This window comes from Buteo buteo, chromosome 12 (genome assembly GCF_964188355.1).
Source record: "Buteo buteo chromosome 12, bButBut1.hap1.1, whole genome shotgun sequence".
In the NCBI taxonomy this organism is placed as follows: Eukaryota; Metazoa; Chordata; class Aves; order Accipitriformes; family Accipitridae; genus Buteo; species Buteo buteo.
In genome coordinates this window covers 18227230-18246800 of record NC_134182.1, presented here as the reverse complement: position 1 = coordinate 18246800, position 19571 = coordinate 18227230, and the positions used below count along the sequence as shown (strand labels likewise).

Here is a 19571-nt window from a genome sequence, read left to right as displayed (position 1 = left end):
TACAGCTCTGGTGAGGACATGTTGGCAAAACTTCAGTAGCTTTAATGGGGTGAGGCTGGTTGAGGATTTTCAACATCATCTCCATTTTGTGGCTTTTACAGTATAGCTTAACTATAATCTAGAGCTTATCACGTGCAATACTGGATTTTCACTATTTTTTAAACTGGAGCTTCAAGTAAAATAATAACACCTTTGTTCAGGCTTGGTTTAAACAAAAATTCAGAGTAGCTAGGTTGGTTTTCATGATGCTAAGGTCTGGGTTTTTTGATGGACTAAGGCATGGGTGGAGAAAGTCACCCTCCTATCTATCATTCAATGCAGGACTGGGGCCCAAAATGACAGAACTAAACACAGTACAAACTGAGAGAGCCTCAGGCACTGAGGAAGGAACAGTTCAGCTCGCTTCAGTTAACATATCTTTTGCTTTTACCCACTTGGCTTTATTGTTCAGAGGATCTGGCCCAGTATGCGAATGAAATCCCTCCCCCAGCCCCTGTTTTGCTTCCAGCCTTTGCTGCTGGCTAGCTCTGATGGACAGCTGCAGGAGTTTCTTAAGAACAAATTTATGTGACACTACTGCACTTAAGAAAACCTGAAAGTAGGCTTTTTTCTTTTTCTTCACTCCTGCTTAAGCACTAGCTTTGCTCAGGCTGAAAAATACTCTCCAAAGGTATACCAGAGGGTTTGGTTTTTAAGGCTGGGCAAACTCGTTCATAAAATCACTTGCAAGGCAAAGTAACTCCAGAACTAGCATAAGATGCTTGCGCCAAACACATGATGCAAGTGTTGATTTAGGGGTGCTGATGGTATGGAGGATAACAGAGAAAACATTGAATACAAAACCATGCTCTGTTGCTGATAACAGCCCCACAATGCAGAGTATTGCAATGCATAGGAAGGAATCCACAGCAGGTCACGTTCAGATTGTACCTGCTGCAGTTTCATTCAATTTTTTAAAAATCCCTCTTTTATTTTTAAATTAACTTTATGTCTGCTATGCATTGCCCATCTACTTTACTGCAGTTGAAGTTTGTTTGCTCTTAAGTCTGTATGCTGGCTGGGTCTTCAAACTGCCCTCAAGTTTTTGGCCACTAGTATCTAAAAAAATCCTCACATGGCCCTCCCTCACCCTCTTTAAGGCATTAAGACTTGTTGCTTATCAAATACTTTGTCCTTGTTAACCTTGGCCATCCCCTATCCTTTGTTGGGAGGCCAGGGCTGCTGACCACAACTGCTGTTAGTTGGTTACTTGTGGTGTAAGAGCACTAGCAGCAGCACTTGAGATGTACAATATCGCAGAAACCCAGTTGCTTTCAAGGCCTTCTTTGCCTGTTCTCCTTCGGATGGGGATTACTAGAAGCACAGTGACTTGGTTTGGGATAGTTAGTTCTATCTCTTCCCTGGTTTACCTCTTGAAGTGCTGATTTCTCAATATCCTGGAGGAGCTGTGGAAGCATCAGGTTCTTGTGTTGCATGCAGTAAGTGAGGAACAGTAACGTCCAAGCACAGTTACTTAGGCTTGTCAAAGCTCTATGTAGCAGTGCTAGCCGCCTGGGGAAGGGGGTGGCATCCACACATACACAGGTGCTTCCCTACCCCCTTTCCTTGAGAACAACAAATCCTATCTAACATGTGAAGCCAAGGTAGCGTTAAAGGTACAGTATAGGTTTTTCCTCCTTGCCCCAAGTACTGGGATATGCTACCATAGATACCTAAAAGCCATTATAATTCCTTTTAATTTGAAAGGTTTCACTTTTCACCATCAGCTCTGTGGCATCTAAGTAAGGGAAGTCTCTTCTAAAGGGAGGTCTCCTCTAATAGGATACACAGAGAAACAGTCCCTCTGGCTCTTCTCAAACTGTGACAGGCTCTACGACCACTGAGATGGAAAAAGTTTGCAAGTCATCTAGTTCAAAGTATGCAAAAATAGCAGGTCTGCACTTCCAACAAGGCTGCTCTTCTGTCCCTGTTTGATGCCAGCTTGTGAGAGTGAAACTGAGTAGTGCAAGACTATCAAGATTTAATCCACTTACAGTATTTCAGTTGTATGAATTTGATTTGAAAGGATTTGTGCTACATGTATATATCATGACTTGTCATAGCTGCCTGCATTGACTCTACATTATGTGAGCATTCTTATTCCAGAGACTAGCTACATTGATAAAATCACTTAGTACAGCTGACCAAACTAAAAATAAATTTATAAAAAATAGGCTGCCTTTTGGCTTAAGGATCTCACATATATGCCATTTTTACTTTGTGATGCTGCTATTTTTGATGCTGCTATTTTATATTTGCTGCTTTGGGGAAGCTGATTTCAAACAATGGGTTACTTTCAAACCATTTCCTTTGATTGTTCTTCATTCATTACTCAAAGTAAGAGATTACTTAAAAACAGTATATGCTTCCAGTCTGTCTGATTTGCTGTGTCAGCCAGCAAATAATATGTAATAGAGAATTTCTGAGAGAACGCAAAATCTACGAGCTGAGAAAGTCTTCCAACCACTGGTGAATATGGTGATATTCAAAGAAAAATAATTAAAGCTGCAGAAATGTGAAATTAACACTTATCTCAAATAATTATTTATCATTAGTGAAAAGCAGTTCTGAACTTTCAGGCTTGCTTGTTTGACCTATTTGCGGTATTCTAGGAACAACAGCAAGGAATCCTAAAGTGAGGGTTTCTGCTCCTGAAGCCTGGAAATCTCTAGGGCTTGTGGGTTTTATCAGTCTCTCTCTACATTTATTTACTTTTCTTGCTTTCAAGGCAAGACACTTTTCAGGCAAACAGGATACCAAATGGTCCATGAATCTGGTGCCTAAGATACTACAGGCAATTTTGCTTTTAATGTGCAGGAAATATGTGCAGAATCTCTTACCCTCGCTGAAGTCACAAGGAGAACTGGTATCTGCTTGTACTGCAGAAGCCTGTCCTGAAGTACCCTCATGTATGTAATCTCAGTTTGGAAAAGATTTAAATGCTGTGGGGTTTGGCTATATGTTAACAAGTCTATAAGCTCTCCTACAACATCAAGCTTTAAACCTCACAGTGCAAGTACGGGTTCATACATGACTTTAGAAATGCTTTACTATGGCATTTTGTCCTGGTTTCAGCCAGGATGGAGTTAACTGTCTTCCTAGTAGCTGGTACAGTGCTATGTTTTGAGTTCAGTATGTGAAGAATGTTGATAACACTGATGTTTTCAGTTGTTGCTCAGTCGGGGATTTTCCAGCTTCTCATGCCCAGCCAGGGCACCTGACCCAAACTGGCCAACGGTGTATTCCATACCATGTGACGTCCTGTCTAGTTTAGGAACGGGGAAGGGGGGGGGGCAGGGATTTGGCCGCTCGGGGACTGGCTGGGTGTCGGTCGGTGGGTGGTGAGCAATTGCCCTGCGCATCATTTGTACATTTCAATCCTTTTATTACTTACTGTTGTCATTTTATTAGTGTTATCATTATCATTATTAGTTTCTTCTTTTCTGTTCTATTAAACCGTTCTTATCTCAACCCAGGAGTTTCACTTCTTTTCCTGATTTTCTCCCCCATCCCACTGGATGGGGGGGGAGTGAGTGAGTGGCTGTGTGGTGCTTAGTTGCTGGCTGGGGTTAAACCACGACACATTTGTTTAATTTGACCTAGTTTTGTCAGTTTTAGTCACTCCTGTGCTCTGCTGAGCTGCAAGTGACAGCCTCAAAGAGAAAATACCACTGCCTGCCAATCTGGCTCAAAAAATACTATAACTAGAAGTTCAGAAATTCTAGAGATTTTGTTTAGATGCAAGGGGATAATACTGCTCTCTTATTAAAAAACATGCAATCCCATAGAAGTGCCAAACTTGCTCGCCGTTAGCTGCTTTGGGGAACACTGCCCCAGGGAATATTTACAGAAGGACGAAGCTAACCTTTCTCCTTGTTTAAAAAAAAATAATCACAATCTCAGAGCTGCTTGAGAATTTATTTTAAATGCAATTCATAGTTCATCCTTCGCTACCAATTAGGTTTGGCTGGGTTGGTATGTTATGCGTAAATGTGCTGCACAAGTGCTGTATTTCAGCTGTACGCTGCCTCTTTAGTGCTGGTTCATGTCATGTTCAATGCAGGTGTTAAGGTCTGCAATACATAGATTGGCTTGACAGGTTGCAGAGAAGGGGGAGCTGTTGCTTGTAATACAAGTAAAGACAGAGACCACAAGGATAAGTTTACACTGAACGGCAATGGTGTTTGCCGTGCTAATAAATGGAGTAGCAGCTTTTCATGACTGCCAGGATTAACAGCCCCAGATACATGAGAGCCAAAGCACGGGCAGTGGTTTCCCAGTGGCTCTCCATTTCAGGTATCCTGCATTGCCCTCACTCAGCCTCCTGCTCTACTCGCTTCAGGATCACTAACTGCTTACAAACAAGGCTTCACTCTTTCAACAAATTAGACTCCTCCTGCCCTGGTCTGGCTAGTTCTGCAAGGAAAGTCCTCCTGAGAATCTGGTTTTTCATTTTCTTACTCCACTTTACCCTGGGGCACAGCCCACTTACCAAAAGGCACTGGGGACCTGTCCCCTTTCCAAAGCACCAGATCCCAACCAGAAGAGATTGCTCAAGGGGCACAGGAGATGCTTGTTCCATCTAGTGTTTCATAACCAAATTTGAGCCTGTTAAACCAGCTGACACTACATTTTTTGTAGCTTGGAGGTAGACAAATGTGTGTGTACACACGTACACGTGTGTTTACTTCCCTGCTGTAGGCCACAGAGGATGCCAGAACCCTTCCAGCAGCTTGCCTGTTTACAAACAATCACTGAAAGCACAAAATCATGAGGTCACACAAGGGCCCCTCCCACCAAAGGTGTCTTACTCCAACAGCTTTCCAATGACTGGTGATTTCCCAATGGGCCTAACTTTATCAAATTTCTCTGCTTTTGTTCATCTTGCCTTGGGCAATACCATTCCTTACTGTCTACAATGCAGAAAAAACCCTGAACACTGTGTGGCTTTCTGTACAAAGGGCACTGTGGGTTACTGAAAAATTCAGTGTTGATACCAAAATCTCAGTGTAACTCAGAGATGGCAGCTCTGTATTTTAAGCATTGACCAAACATAATCTTTTACTTATTCTGAGTGTAAAAGTCTTACTTGCTGTAAGTGATCATTATGTGTGATTTGCCTCCAGCCCTTAATGATGCAGGTCTTTCTTGTTATTTCAGTGCCCAGTCTCCCTGGAGCTTTAAGAGGAACTGCATTTGCTGAACAGTGACATCTTTCACCTGGGATGGAATAACCCCATGAAACTGTTCAGGCTGGATGCCAACTGGGAACAAGCCCCTCTGCAGAAAAGGACTTGGGGATGCTGGTGAACAACTGAGCACGAGTCAGCAGGGCACCCATGAAGTGCTGAAGAGTAATGGCATACTGTGCTGCATTAGGTAGTGCATCACAGCAGACTGAGGTTAATTATTTCCTTCTATTTACATAGATCTGGAGTGCTGTCACTAGTTTTCAGTTCCCCAGTACCAGAAAGACAATTACAAACTGCAGAAGGATAGGCAGAGGGCCACCAAGATGGCTGGAGGGACCATGATATTATGAAGAGTCAGAGAGGAGCATTTATTCAGCCTCTCCCTCTCCAGGCTAAGGAGGTATCCGATTGCCACCTCCAGCTACCGAAGGGGTGACTGGGAAAAAGACAGGACTAAACTTTTCTCCGAGGTGCTCAGTTGCAACAGATTAAGGTGCAGCAAGGGAAATTCTGGTTGATCTGCTATTAAGAAAAAATTCTTCATAAGGGGTGGTGCAGCATCAGAACATGGGCCCAGGGAGGTGATGGAATATCCATCCTTGGAAGTCCTCAGTGCTCAGCTGGACACAGCCCTGAGGAACCTGCTCTGTATTTGAAGTTGCCCTGCTGTGAGCAGGAAGTGGGACCAGATGACCTCCAGAGGAAAAGTCCTTTCTCACCTAAATTCTTTGATGATTCTAACGTGCCTCATGACATGTGTGCCAAGATATTAAGCACACTTAATATATCATCACTGGTGTCAGGTATCATCAACACTTTAATCAGCTGGAACACTGCCAAACTGACTCAAATACTGTACAACTTGTCTAAACGCAATTAAAGAGGCACATAGCAGTTTCTCTGTATCTCAATTAGCCTTGTACCATGCATGTTGACATTCCAAATTAGCTGACCTGGAGGCCTGTTCCCCACTCAATTCAGAGCTTATATTGAGCTTGCCTGGTTTGCTGTAAAACTTACTAAGACTCACAAAGTAAGGCCCTCCTTCAGACTCACATTAACCACGATTTGGATTTGGGGGGAATCAAAGCAAAGCTCACACAGTACAAACCTAATGAATCAAACCCTGAAAGATTAATGTTCTCGAATAAAGCAGCAAACCTCACAGAGAGCTCCACAGAACTGCCTCTTCTTCTATTGCTTTGCTCTTAGGATGTCAGAGGAGCAGCGGGCAGTGACATCTCTCGCACATTGGCATCTATTTTTGTAATGCTAAGTGCTAGCTCTTATCACCCCTGTAATCCTGTTTGGGAAGGTCTGCTACAGCATTTTACATTCTTATCTTTGTTTAGTCAATGCTGGCAAATAAAAGCATAAACAAATATCTCCACTGTACAGCTTGGCTGAGATGCTGCCATTTGTGTTCCAGTTTATTCTTACTTGCAGTCTCTTATGCTGGTGACAATCTTGGAAAGCGGATACAGCCCAGTAAGTGATGCAACTGTAAAACTGATGTTTTTATGAGCCTACTCTTTGTATTTAAATGAATGCTGAACAGGTGAACACAAGCAATGAGAGAACTAGGCTAAATATGAAAACATAATTTCTCTGGAACAAGTCAATGTAATTTCACATCATTTCCTGCCTTAGGCCATGCACTAGGAGATAACTCAGCTGCCTCATGTGACTAATTTAAAGAGGTATGTGATCTGTACAAACATAGGCACCCACTTTAATTGTACAGTCTCCCTCTATCTTCAGGAGAAGAACAGAGGCAAACTCTTCCACAAGGCAATGCAGAGCAGGAGCCTAACAAAAGGCGCTCTGCACCAACCTTGGAGAAGTCCTTCTCTCCAGGCAACAGGTGGAGAGAGTGACCAACTCATCTACCTAAGCTGAAGGCTGAGAATTAGGCAATGTGAATTTTCACCTACAACTTAAAAGCACTTAAAATGGAATTGCCACCTCAGACTCTCAGAGGCAAAGAGGAAGTATAAAAGCCCATTGTTTTATTGCTTACAAAGCTGATGGCTATTAAGTAAAGCATGACAAAAATTACTACCCACCCAACTTCCAAAAATACTACTAATGAGGACTGATTTAGGCAAACATTATATCCGACAATGCCAGTGAACTGCAGGACTCCAGAGACCAACTGCAAGACAGAGATGCTCAAGCCTGTTTCTGATTAAGCAGTTCCCAGTTCGCATGCTGCGCCCAACAACTGTCTCCACTCTGTGCCCTTCCTGATAGAAGAAAGGCTCTGCTAACTACACTGGTCGTAAATCTCCCCACTGAAAGGTGATTAGCTTGAAAATTTCCTGTTGTTCTGTCAGGAATCCATACAGAAGAGTTGCAAATCCATTAAATTACATCTTGCAGATATGTATCTATGGAGAATACATGGCATTTGGTGATATATGGAAACTACCGTGTTATACCTTCAGACAGTTTATATGAGTACCTCTTTCCAAATTAACATTCTTGCCATCTGATTCTCATTAGACTCACTCAACTGTTCTACTAATCCTATATTTTTCCTCCCAAGGGATTAACATTGATTTTTTTTGTTGCACACACACAGGAAGGTCATACTGTTTCCTTGAGGGTGGATTCATTCAATAAGGAACTATGCTATTAAACCTGACTTGACATTACTGTCAATAGAGCTGAGCTGCCACAGTGCTTCTTATTTTTAAGAGAATTTCAATGCAACTCTCCTGAGACCAGCTACATCCATCATTCCACTCCATGATACACACAAGCCACCTGACAACTCATTAAAAATACATATAAAAAATGGAGGTCAGGGCTGTGTTCCAGGGAAGCCCTACTAACATTCAAACTCCACCTCTAATTTAAAAAATAATAAAACTCAAAGTAATTACAAAATGATTCTGTGAATAGAAGTTCTTCAACAGAAAAGGGAAATAGGAAAGTGGGACAGCAGCTGGGCCTGCAAGACATTTTTAGCTGGACACTCTGGGTTTCAGGTCACATGTGAGGATAGTATGAATTCAGTCACTGGTGGTCTGGGCAGGGCAGCCTGCATGCCTGAATTGGCAAGCACTGTTTTGGGTTTGGTTAAGTCCTACTTACAGGCACCTTCAGGGCTGCCCCCTCCCTCCCTTGTAAATTGATCAAGCTCCAGTATCAGAGGGGTTGGATTGTTCTTCCCACATCTCATCCCGGAAGGCTGCTCCAGAACCTCTGCACCAGTGGCCAGGAACCCTCTTCAATGTCCAGCACCAATTTATAGCAATCCTTTAGTTGATGCAGCTTTTCTCTCGCCACAGCATTCACTATTTGTTTCCACGCGTACCTGCAGAGAGCAAATGCATCCCTTCCCAGGCCTTGTTTTGCTACCCTGACAAGTCAAGCTCTCTCTTGCCTATCCCTCACCATCACAGGCAGTTTGGGTTTTTTTTTCCCCGCTCTTTTTCTAGCTGGGGCTTCTCTCTCTTGAGCGCTCCGGCAAAAACATAGGCAAAAGTCACATTAGAAATATTAAACAGCAGCTCATTGATAGACTGGAGTTTTATAGAAGCATGAGGAAGGACAAGAGGAAAGGTGCAAGAGGAGTGTTTTCAACACATAAAAAATGTACAAGTTTAGATGTCACAAAGGACAAACAGGAAACCTCTATTAAATTCCTGCCTCAGGAGCTGAATTTTCCAAAGGGCTGAGTTGTGCCTCCCCATTTCTTAGTCTGGATTGTTTGTTCTGTTGTTTTCAGACACTTCTTCAACACCACTGGAACAAACTTCTGACCTAAGTGCACTTTCAGATTCTTTGTAGTGAATTTTACCTTTCTTGGATAAAATAACAAATGAATAGCACTGAAAGAGCCTTCTGGGGCAAATCAAGGTTGGGTTCATCTCCTGCAGAAATCTACAAGGCAGAGAGGGGCAGAAAAGGAAAAAACAACCTGTTGAATGGCTAATGGAAGAGAAAAGAAGTGATTTAAACTGTCTCTGAGTGGTCAATGCTTTACCTTGGTATTTTGAAGTAAGCAGCAGTCTATGCTTTTTGCTGTCTCTTCTATGTTCCTTCCAATTATTTCCCCTCCCCTTCTCTCTTATACACCTATATATATACACCTATACATCACCATTTGCCTGTTCTCCAAATGTATTGGAGAAATGCAGTGCATTGAACAGAAAAAAATTTTGAGAAAAATTGTTAACAGCATATAGGGATTTCCCCACATCGAGGGAAAACTTATGGGGTGGGCTAAACTGTTTAAAAGTTTTGTACTATCAGAGTAGCCCCAAAATACCCTGCTGGAGACTAGGACTTAGCAAATTCACCCTTCCAGTGTTTTCTTGTACACTCCGTATTAGGTAGATCTAAGAGAGTCCGAGAGTCTGTAGCTCTCCAAGCTCCATCACAGAAGACATCACTGGTCTTCCTTTGGGTTGCTAGAATCTCCTGTTGACTGTTACTATTACTTACTTCATTTCTTAAGAAAGAAAGAAAAAAAAAGGCAGTTTGTTCAAGGTTGCTCCATTTTTTGAAAGGCTTGTAATGACTGTCTACTCAAATGCTTTTTCTACCTTTAGGTCTGTCATCTCTCTTAAAAATCCAATCCCCATCTCACCAGGGAAAACTGCAGAACTGTACTGGTACAAAGATGTTCTGCTTGCACTGAATTTGCAGAGCAGAAGGATACATTCACTGTCAGAGAAAGGAAGCACCCCCTCCCCGCCCCACAAAAAGCTATTTTTTGCAGGCGTTGTCATATCTTATCCCCAGGAAGAGAAGAGGGCTGTGCTAGAAAGCCATCAGATTCACATTTGCTTCTCTTTTACTCTGTCCTTCACAGGACTGCAGTAACAATTTTTCAATACAATGGAAGGCAAGGCACAACAGCAAGGCAGACTCCTCTAATGAAAACAAATCCTTGCGAGAGTAATACTTCACAGATCTGCCTCCTAAATCCCACTCCCACTGCAATAATGTTTTCATCACTACTTACATTTAGGGACATAAGGGTACTCAGAGCTGTAAAGCACATCATTTGTGCTGAACAGTCGCAGTACTTTACCCAAAATAATTTGTGGTCCAAAAGCCCAGATGAATGAAGCACCATAGGAATCAAGACATATAATTAGAATAAATAAGATTTTTGCGCTTACAGAGCACCTGTCATCTGAAAGTATGCGCAGATATTAATTAAGCTCCACAAACCCCAGATGAAGTAGATTAGTAACTTCATCCCTGTTTTACAGAGGTTTAGATTAATGTGCGACACATAATCACTGCTGAAAGTGCAGCGGAGCTTGCTGAACCAGGGATGGCAAGAGTCATGCTCCACCTCCTCTCCAGCCCTCTTCAGTGAATTGCCTTCAATGGAAAATGACTGAGTTGCAGTTCTTTGCTCCCTGGAAGAGGAAGGACCCACCCTGTTGCACAACAGTAGCAAAGCCCAAGCCTGAAGTGTTTTGACAAACACCATGAAACAGTGCTTAGTTTGGGAAGAGAAACGAGGAGCTCTCTCTCTCTCATACATTTGCTTTGGGTGCTCTATCTCACTCTTTCTAAAAAGCCAACAGATCGCCTCTGTGTCAGCATCCCCCCAAACAGTCCTAATAACATGGCTCATTGCTTCTCAGGTTTGGAGGACATGGCATACGTAATATCTTAAGTACTTTAACCTGCAATGTTGGGTTTTATTTTTCTATTTCTACGCATTTTACTGTATTATAACTCAGAAGCCACACTGACCTAGGATCACACAGGCACAATGTAATTAAAAATTATAGTCAATACATACATCAAAACCTTAAAATAACACTCTCTTGAAGCAGGTTTTACATACAGAAATTCTGGATAATAAATATAAATAATAAACACATCTGATACCATTAAAAAATATTTAAAGTAATGAACTCAATCTACATATGTATTTAAGAAAAAAAAAACTTTAAAAATAGTGTTACTAGTAAAGCTTCAGTTGTGTGTCAAAGAACAGTTAGAAATTCATTTTGCTGTCATTATCTACTGAAATTCAAGTTCTTATGACAGCAGTTTCTCAAAGATTCCCTTTACGTATTTGTTTAAGTAGTAGCTGTGCTAATGAAAAATATTCTCAGTATCACAAAAGTAGTACAACTGTCCACTTAATCAAAATCACCCAGTTCCTAACTCTGCTTACCAGCTTTGGCAAAACAAGAGCAAGGGGAACATCAAATACAGCTAGGAAGAAATAACTTAAGAACAGATAAAAACAGGTCGCTCATTGTGTCGCTGGATACAATTATCCACCACTTAGGACAAATGCACAGTTGTCCTAACTACAGGGGAATGCATTTTAATTGTGATGTTCAATCCGCTGTACACAAATATAAAAAATTGAGCAAGAAATGTCACCAGAAAATGGAAACAGAGCATGGCATACTTATCTACAAAATAGCAAACAAAGTGGATAACTACAGACATAAAGCAGCTCCTTAGATGATAAATAACTCTATTAATGTGAAAACTATGCTCTTTTGTTCCCAGATTTAAGCACAGAAAGCATTCTAACTTCAGCTTTCAAGGTAAAAATGCTTTTAATTAGGGTCTTAGCTACCTTACAAGACATACATACCTTGGTATGATGGAGCTATGATAATTTATCCATGCTGAGACTCTGCCCTACGATTTATATGATTACTTCACGGCAGCATGAAACAAATCCCCAAGGAAGTAACACATGTCATCCTTGAAAATATTAAGCAATCAAGCCATGTTTTTATTATGTGAATGGATGCCTTCGAAAACAAGGATGCATGCACCATACTGTGAGGTAAAATGAAATAAATGAACAGAAATAATTCATTTCCATGTTCTAATCAGTGGAAACTGTAGTCTTCAAATGATCGTGCTACCAAATGCGAGTCTGGAGATAATAGGTTGACTCTTCTACTAAAATGAACATGAAATTGCATCCTAAGTACACAATGAAGGCCAAATTAAACAGTCCAAGACTCTTTGTAAAGACTCTTTTTATTCAGCCCTTGCATCCCACTGAACAATTAAGAGCAGAAGATTTAAACAAAACATCACATAGTTTTTAAATGCTCAAATCTAATCAAAAGCAGTGTACTTATCTTAGGCAAAAGGAACATAATCTATAAAAAACCTGTTCTCAGTCAAGCTCTTCAGCTTCTAGCACTACCAGCAGAGAGAAATTGGTGTTCCACTGGCTAAAAGGATGTCTCTGCCAAGCAGAATGAAGAATATATATCAAAGACTAGAACTGCATCGTTCCTGGCTGTGTTGTATTTGCAGACTGGGACACTGACATCTCTGCAAGGACGTAAGACAACACTGTTACATTCCATGCTGCTATTATAAATCACCATGACTTCATTAGAGATGCTGACCGTTCAGAAAAAAATCTAGCCCCTACAGGCACAAGGAAATGGAAATATATCTGTGGTAACGAGATCAGGTTAATACAAAACATTTGAAATAGAATGTTGTATTTGTATGAAAATGTATACAGGTAATAATTATAAGAGTAGAAGACCATGGGACAGTGAGGTTTTTTTAACACTGAGTCTACAACACTGCCTTTGAAGCTAAGCTGATTTTTTTATAAGTGCATTATTTGCTCTAGCCTTCTCATCGTAAAAATAACTGTAAGAAGTTCAGAGAGAGGCAACGGCAATAATGAAAGGAATGAGACTGGTTCAGTGATAGATGTCTATAAAAACAATAATGGGAGGGAGGGTGAATAACAATCAGTGGTGTGTTATGTCTTCCGAAGTAAGAACAAGGTGCATCAGTGTGGCTAAGAAGAGCTGCATCAAGAACATACAAAATTTGGCAGTTCTTTGTACAGCAGAAAGCAGACCTGCAGGTCTCCTTGCCGAAGGGTACTATTAATGCTGAAAGCTAACACGGGCTCAAGACAAGTTCACGAAGTAGAAATCCACTGCGAATTACTAAGCAAGTAGAATCTACGTCTACTTCAGAATGTCCATGAGCTAAGTCATAAACTTAGAAGTACCATAATATGCCTGCCCTGCTCTCATTCTTTCCTAGGCACTTCCTTATGCTGCTATTGGAGAGAAGGATTAGTTGAACCTCTGGTCTGACCCAGTACAGTCATGCCAATGTTACATCTAGTATCTACTTGCAGAAAACATTCCTGGTATTAGCTTCAGATTCAGTTTGGGGGGGATAACTGGATGGAAAGCAGCTTTGCAGAAAAGGACCTGATAGACAACAAGATAGCCATGAGCCAGCAATATGTCCTTGCAGCAAAGGCAGCTAATGGTATCCTGGGCTCCATTAGGAGGAGTGTTGCCAGAAGGTCGAGGCAGGTGATCCTTCCCCTCTACTGAGCACTGGTGAGGCCACACCTGGAGTACTGTGTCCAGTTCTGGCTTCCCCAGTACAAGGAGGACATGAACATACTGGAGAGAGTCCAGCAAAGGGCCGCTGAGATCATTAAGGGACTGGAGCATCTGTCATACAAGGAGAAGCCGAGAGAGCTGGGACTGTTCAGCCTGTAGAAGAAAAGTCTCAGGCAGGACCTTTTCAATATGGTTAAATATCTGACGGCAAGGTGTAAAGAAGACGGAGCCAGACTCTTCTCAGTGGTATCCAGTGACTGGATGGGCACAAACTGAAACACAAGGAACTCAATTTAAAAATGAGAAAAAGTTTTAGTTATTTGTAAGGGTGATCAAACACTGGAACAGGTTGCCCAGAGAGGTTGTGGAGTGTTCATCCTTGGAGATATTCAAACCCCAGCTGGATATGGTCCTGGTACCCTGCTCTGGCTGATCCTGCTTGAGCAGGTGGTTGGACTACACGATCTCCCAAGAACCCTTCCAACCTCAACCATTCTATGCTTCTACTATGTGGCTGATACCTCCCAAACTGCATCTACCACAGGAATTTCTCCAAAAAATAACCAGGCCTTCCTGGGGAAAGGCCAAAATCTACACTAATCTCAGAAAACAAGGGTCACAAAACAGCCTGCAGTCAATTTGTTGGCCCAGCTTAGGCAACTTAAACTCAGGTGAGTGGGAAGCTTGTTTTTCCAACTTCAGTTGGTGTGTACTATATGACTGTAAAGCCCCTTCTGCATGGCTGCCGATCTCATGTTCTGTGGTGCAGATGACAGTCTCTCTAAGAAAAAGCAGAATTCTCATGATAAGAACAACCAGTGTTACCTGTATATTCTATTTGACTTGATTATGGAACAAATCAAATACATTTTCACTAGGTTATGTTTTCCACCCATTTATGTGGTCACAGCAGAACACAGAAATACATTATGAAGACTGCTTTCCATTTTAACCTTCACAAAAACTCATCAAAGAAAACCCAATATGTATTTCACTTTGTCTCGCTATCAAGCATAGAGATGATGCAGTGCAGACAGCTACATGGCATTCTGATAACAACCTTATCATCCTTGCCCCAGCCTTCAAGAGAAGTGAGGAGTCATTACAATCTTCCACTGCAATCAATGAGACTCAAGGATGAGTCAAGCGAATTTTTTTTCTTTGTTTTGATGGGGGTTTTTTTGTTGTTTTCATTAAATCTGGCACAGGGACGGAGATAAGGGTGCCCATTTCTTTCCTTTTTAAATACATGATTCTCTTCTTCCCTGAACTAAAACATGTTGAGAATTGCTTTAACTTGACAAAGTGCTCCTGCTGGGCAGGAGTCTTCTGAGTATCTCAGTATGTTTTTAGTTTATCTTGTGATAGTACATACGGAGCTTTAGGACTCAAATCCAACATGCTGGCATTGATTTTCTCCTCCTCTGAATCAAAAGGGAGAATGGTACTGAATGCACCGTGGCTGGGAACTAGCAAATTTCAATGTCTTTCTCTAGTGACATACAGGTAGGTGGATTTGTATTATCGCTTTACAAGGAGGTGTCATCTGCCCCGGCTTATATTTTCTGACTTGGTTGGGCACGAGTCAGTTTTGTTATCACCGTCCCAAAGCTGTGTGTATCATGATGTTATATAACCAGATTTGGTACATAATGAAAGAAATAAGCCATAGTTATTTGGTTTAGAAATGTGCTGTCAGAGATTAGCATCTGGCATGGCTGACTAGTCACAGTGTTAAGACAAGGTGATATAGGCTAAGCTCTTGTTTCTGGACCAGTGAAGATACGTACTCAGTGCAAACTCCATCAGCCCCCTGGGAGGGAGAAGTGCTCTATGATCTTTGCAAGCAAGCCCCAGAAAGAGGCTGTGAAAGGGAAGAAGAAAAGAACAGGGCTGTTCTAGTAAAGGGCAGGAAGACAGAAACGTGAGAGACAGAACCAGAAGAAGTGTGGAAAAAAAACCCCTAGCAAGTCCTATTTCCTAAAGAGAGCTGTGGTCTTACAGTATGTACAGTTTCTACAGGCCAAGCCAAGCTAATTGTTTCTGACAGCAAACAGTTGTTCAACCACAGGAGTAGCTCCACACCTCACCAGGAGTACTTTGGTACAGAAGTATGATCCCAATAGCCCCAAATATTGATTCTATGTGTTTTTTCCAAATGAAAATGAACTCCTCAACAAATGTGCTTCCTTAGATTAGGTATTAGCCAGTAATATTTACTTTGTAAAGGCCGTTGGTGGATTCTTAATACAGGCTTAAGGATCCTGTGGCATCACTTACAAACTGCAAGTGCTAGCAAGAAGCAGCACAAAACTATGTGGTATTTTCAATGTGCCTGTGGTTTCCTATCCACAGTATCAGACACCAAGTGCCAACAGCTCCTGTGATGCAGCAGAGCGTGCTACCCACCTCAACAGATGCACTCAGCACTGCAGTCCTGCTGTACGGTGCTGCTCTTCCATGCAGCAATGTGCTTTATATGTAAAGCACACTGATTTGACAGCTATTGTAAACACCCTCCAGTCCCAGTAAAACACAGCCATTTTCAGCTACGCAGAGAAAGAGCTTGCATTTATTATGGTGGTGACTCTATCCTGTGTAAAAGTGAAGTTATTGACACCCGATGGACTCATTTATTGCTAGATCTGTGCCCTTCATTTAAAGCCAGCAACACTCTTCAGGTTGGAATTTTCCAAATATAGCTCTGACAACCCAGTTCTGAGAGCCCAGGGGAAGAGACATGACTACTGTGATAATTGATGCTGATACACCAGGGAGAATCAGCACTGTCTACAGTAGAGTATTCCCTTACAGTGGACTAGGTCAGTTGGATGGCAATTGCACTAAGTCAAACAGTAATTCTCATAACCAGACCCTCTTTCCTTAAATTATTACACATCCACAACAGTATTACTACAGTGGAAAAACTATGTACTCAAATGTTTGGGGAGACTAGCACTGAAACAGCATGTGTGAATTTAATTTCAGCTGCCTGCATGTGTCTTGCATAGTTTCAAGCCACTTTGAACTAGCTGATAATCTAGTTTCGCCTCTTGCATAATCCAAGACATAGATTTCCCTCTGGTAGGGGACTGAACATACTGTGCTCAAGACCTTGTATTTTTAATAATGGTACAGCTTGGCTAATACATACATTTCAGAAAGGCATCCAGTCTTCTTCTGATAGCCTCAAGTAGATGCAGAATTTACCACTTGTTACATTATATCCTCAGTTGCATAAACCCAGTCTTAAGTTCTCCATGGGGACACTGTCTCATTCAGTACACAGGACAAAAATCACTGAGCTAGCAGCTGTTCAATATTTTATTTTTGCCCTTTTTATTTGATGCATAGCCCTAGAAGCCTTGTTTACTGCACATTATTACAGCCCTGTTCTGAAGGCAGAATGATTAATTTCTTTACAGGCTTTTCTGTAGTGCTTATGAGATGCTTCTAACTTGTTATGGGCAATTTCCTAGCTTTTGGAAAAGCATACAAAGGAATGCCATTATGTGGCATCCTGTAACTACTGCCATGATTTATATCAGCAGGGATAGACCAGACCTTTGCTATCTTAGCTAACAGGTGTAAGCCACAGGCTGCCAGCATAGCCAAGCTAAAGGAGATGAGGCATGTGCTTAAGCAAGTGATTTTCACTGATACCTGCTGGCACCAGGATGGGAAGATACAGAATTTTAAGGAGACTGAAGGCTATGGAGTGGAAGTACTTTTACAGATTCACACTCCTTTATCTCTCTCATAAGACCAACCCCTTTGATTCATCCTTTCCAACATGCCCACCCCTCAACCCAAGTGTCTCCGCCTGGTTCCTTAACCCAGTCTCATTCTTCTTACCTATCCAGTCTTATCCAGTGTTACCTATCTTATCTTATTTTCTATCTGTCCTTATTTCTCTCACTTTGTTATTGCGTTCACCTTTCCTCTTCCCTGCTTGCTTATGGATGGAGTCTCTGCCCCCAAATTCCCCATCTCACTGTCTCTTTCACCTCTCCTAAATTTTACTTCCATCTCTTGACTAAGAGATTACAGAGCTTACTAGGGTTTGAGGGGAATGAGCATTCATAGGCTACTCAGAGGTTTCAGAAATACCCATTTACTAAGCATATATAAAATGTGTTTTTTAAAGGTTATAACTTGGATAACCTAGGAAGGATTTTCTTAGGGATGGCAAAAAGCATGTTCATATGTTACAAAGACTACCCATTCCTGACAAAACCTGAAGACACTAAAGCACAGTAAAGAAGATGTCACAGAAGCCTTTAAAGTCTCTTCTTTAGCCTCATTTTCAGACCATGTTGGGTGACATTTTCCAAAGTAAACTGGGCCAGAGCAGATATGCGTCTCAGAAATTTTTATTCCAAATAACTATAGTTTCAGATAATTGCAAGCAACTGAAATGGGAAGACACAGTATGTGGTTCTGCCCATAAAATAGGACAAAAATGAAAGCTGTTAGTATCATGTCGGCATCTAACTTGATGGCTGCTTTGATACCAGTGACTTGTCTGAAATCATGACACTGAGAAAACAACGTCATTCTATTTTGCCAGGTTTTTACCAACTGATTTTGTAAAGGTTGGATCACAGCAACAAAGTAATATTATTGCCCCATATAAGCCTGATATGTGCATAGCTGTTTTGTAATCTTCTCCTGACATATGCACCAGCTCTTCATTTGCTGGTTTTGCACTGAACATTCATTATTACCAAGTATCTCACCCCTTGCCTGTAGGTTCTACTATTTTTTCTCAGTTACAGCTTCACTTTATGTTTCTTCTCTTGTGCACTGATACCCCTTCAGTTTTGGAGTTGCCTGCAAACCTCATCAGGACCAAATTTATACCAGGAAATACAAATCTGCTAGCAAAGACACAAAGCGGTCACATGGATATAGAATTCCTGTAAAAATTAAATTAGTCAAGAAAGACTTCTAAAATCCCAGAGAGACCTAGTAAGGGCAAAGTTAACAAGATATGTCATTGATGAAATACGATTAACTGTTCTGATTTCATAAGAGAAGTGGGTTTTGGTCTTCCATAAAGCTCCCTGTATTATTATTAAGCTCTAGGCCCTGTGTCTGCAAATAAGTTTGTTTTGGGGATGCTGCAACAGCAAAAATACTTGCTGGATAGGAATGTTACCAAAAATCCCATAAATGCAGAGTCACTGCCGCTACACAAGGTTCGAGCTAAGCCACAGTTTAAGACAACAACATTAATTTTATCGTAAACTCATACTTTATCTTGATTTGAGTAGACATAAGATTCCAGCCCAACGTTTACAATGCCCCCCATGTATCTATACTCTATAGTTACTTAGTTCAAATTTTTGAAACATCAGAGTACTGCTTATTTGAAATGTATAACTGTTAGTAGGAAAAGCAACAAAGCAGTGAATTGACTTCCAAAACTATCAGCCTTTGTCAATTAAAATATTTAACTTTGACACAAGTCCTAATTAGTTAAAAACATTCAATCCAGTCTTAAGATAGAGGTTTATGCTACCCAATTTACTCTTGGAACAGTCAATTGCTCTCAGGATTAGGAAGACAATGGCATCCAGAGCAAGCATGAGCCCTCTCCCCTCTTATTACAGTTAATCAGGAACATAAATACTATAATGGAGCTGAGCCCCTGCAAACTCACCAGGCTGTGCATAATTTCCACTCCAGCTGGATTCACTGTGAGCGCTTCATCATACAATTGCCTAGCCTCCTCCAAATTGCCTTTCATCTCTGCAAGCTTCCCACGCATGTACAGTACAGCATGAGATGTGGGGAAAAGACTAGCTGCCTCCTGGATACAAAAGCTTGCTTCTTTGAGATGCTGTTGTTCCATGAAGAGTTCAGCTAAAAAAAACAACAACAACAGAAAAAACAGAACAAAAACCACCCTACCTTTAGTTGAAATAAATCAGAGACCTTTTTTCACATTAATTACATATCATCTCCCCTAAGTATATTAAAACATGAG

The 19571-nt window shown here is 41.3% G+C and overlaps 1 protein-coding gene across 6 annotated transcripts in view; it reads right to left on the bottom strand.

Annotated features, from left to right (window-relative positions):
- TTC7A (tetratricopeptide repeat domain 7A) overlaps positions 1–19571 on the bottom strand; it is a 193925-nt gene that overhangs the window by 20904 nt on the left and 153450 nt on the right. For 4 of the 6 annotated variants that reach the window (XM_075042870.1, XM_075042872.1, XM_075042876.1 and 1 more), the window contains 2 exons: positions 19245–19447; positions 12027–13851 (listed from right to left, as the gene is read on the bottom strand). The exons of 1 other annotated variant lie outside the window; for it this stretch is intronic. In XM_075042870.1, coding sequence (XP_074898971.1) covers positions 13561–13851; positions 19245–19447 — 494 coding nt within the window. In that variant the 3' untranslated portion in view covers positions 12027–13560. Of the gene's footprint in view, positions 1–12026; positions 13852–19244; positions 19448–19571 lie in introns of those variants that run through there. One more of the 6 variants, XM_075042871.1, reaches the window with a different exon arrangement.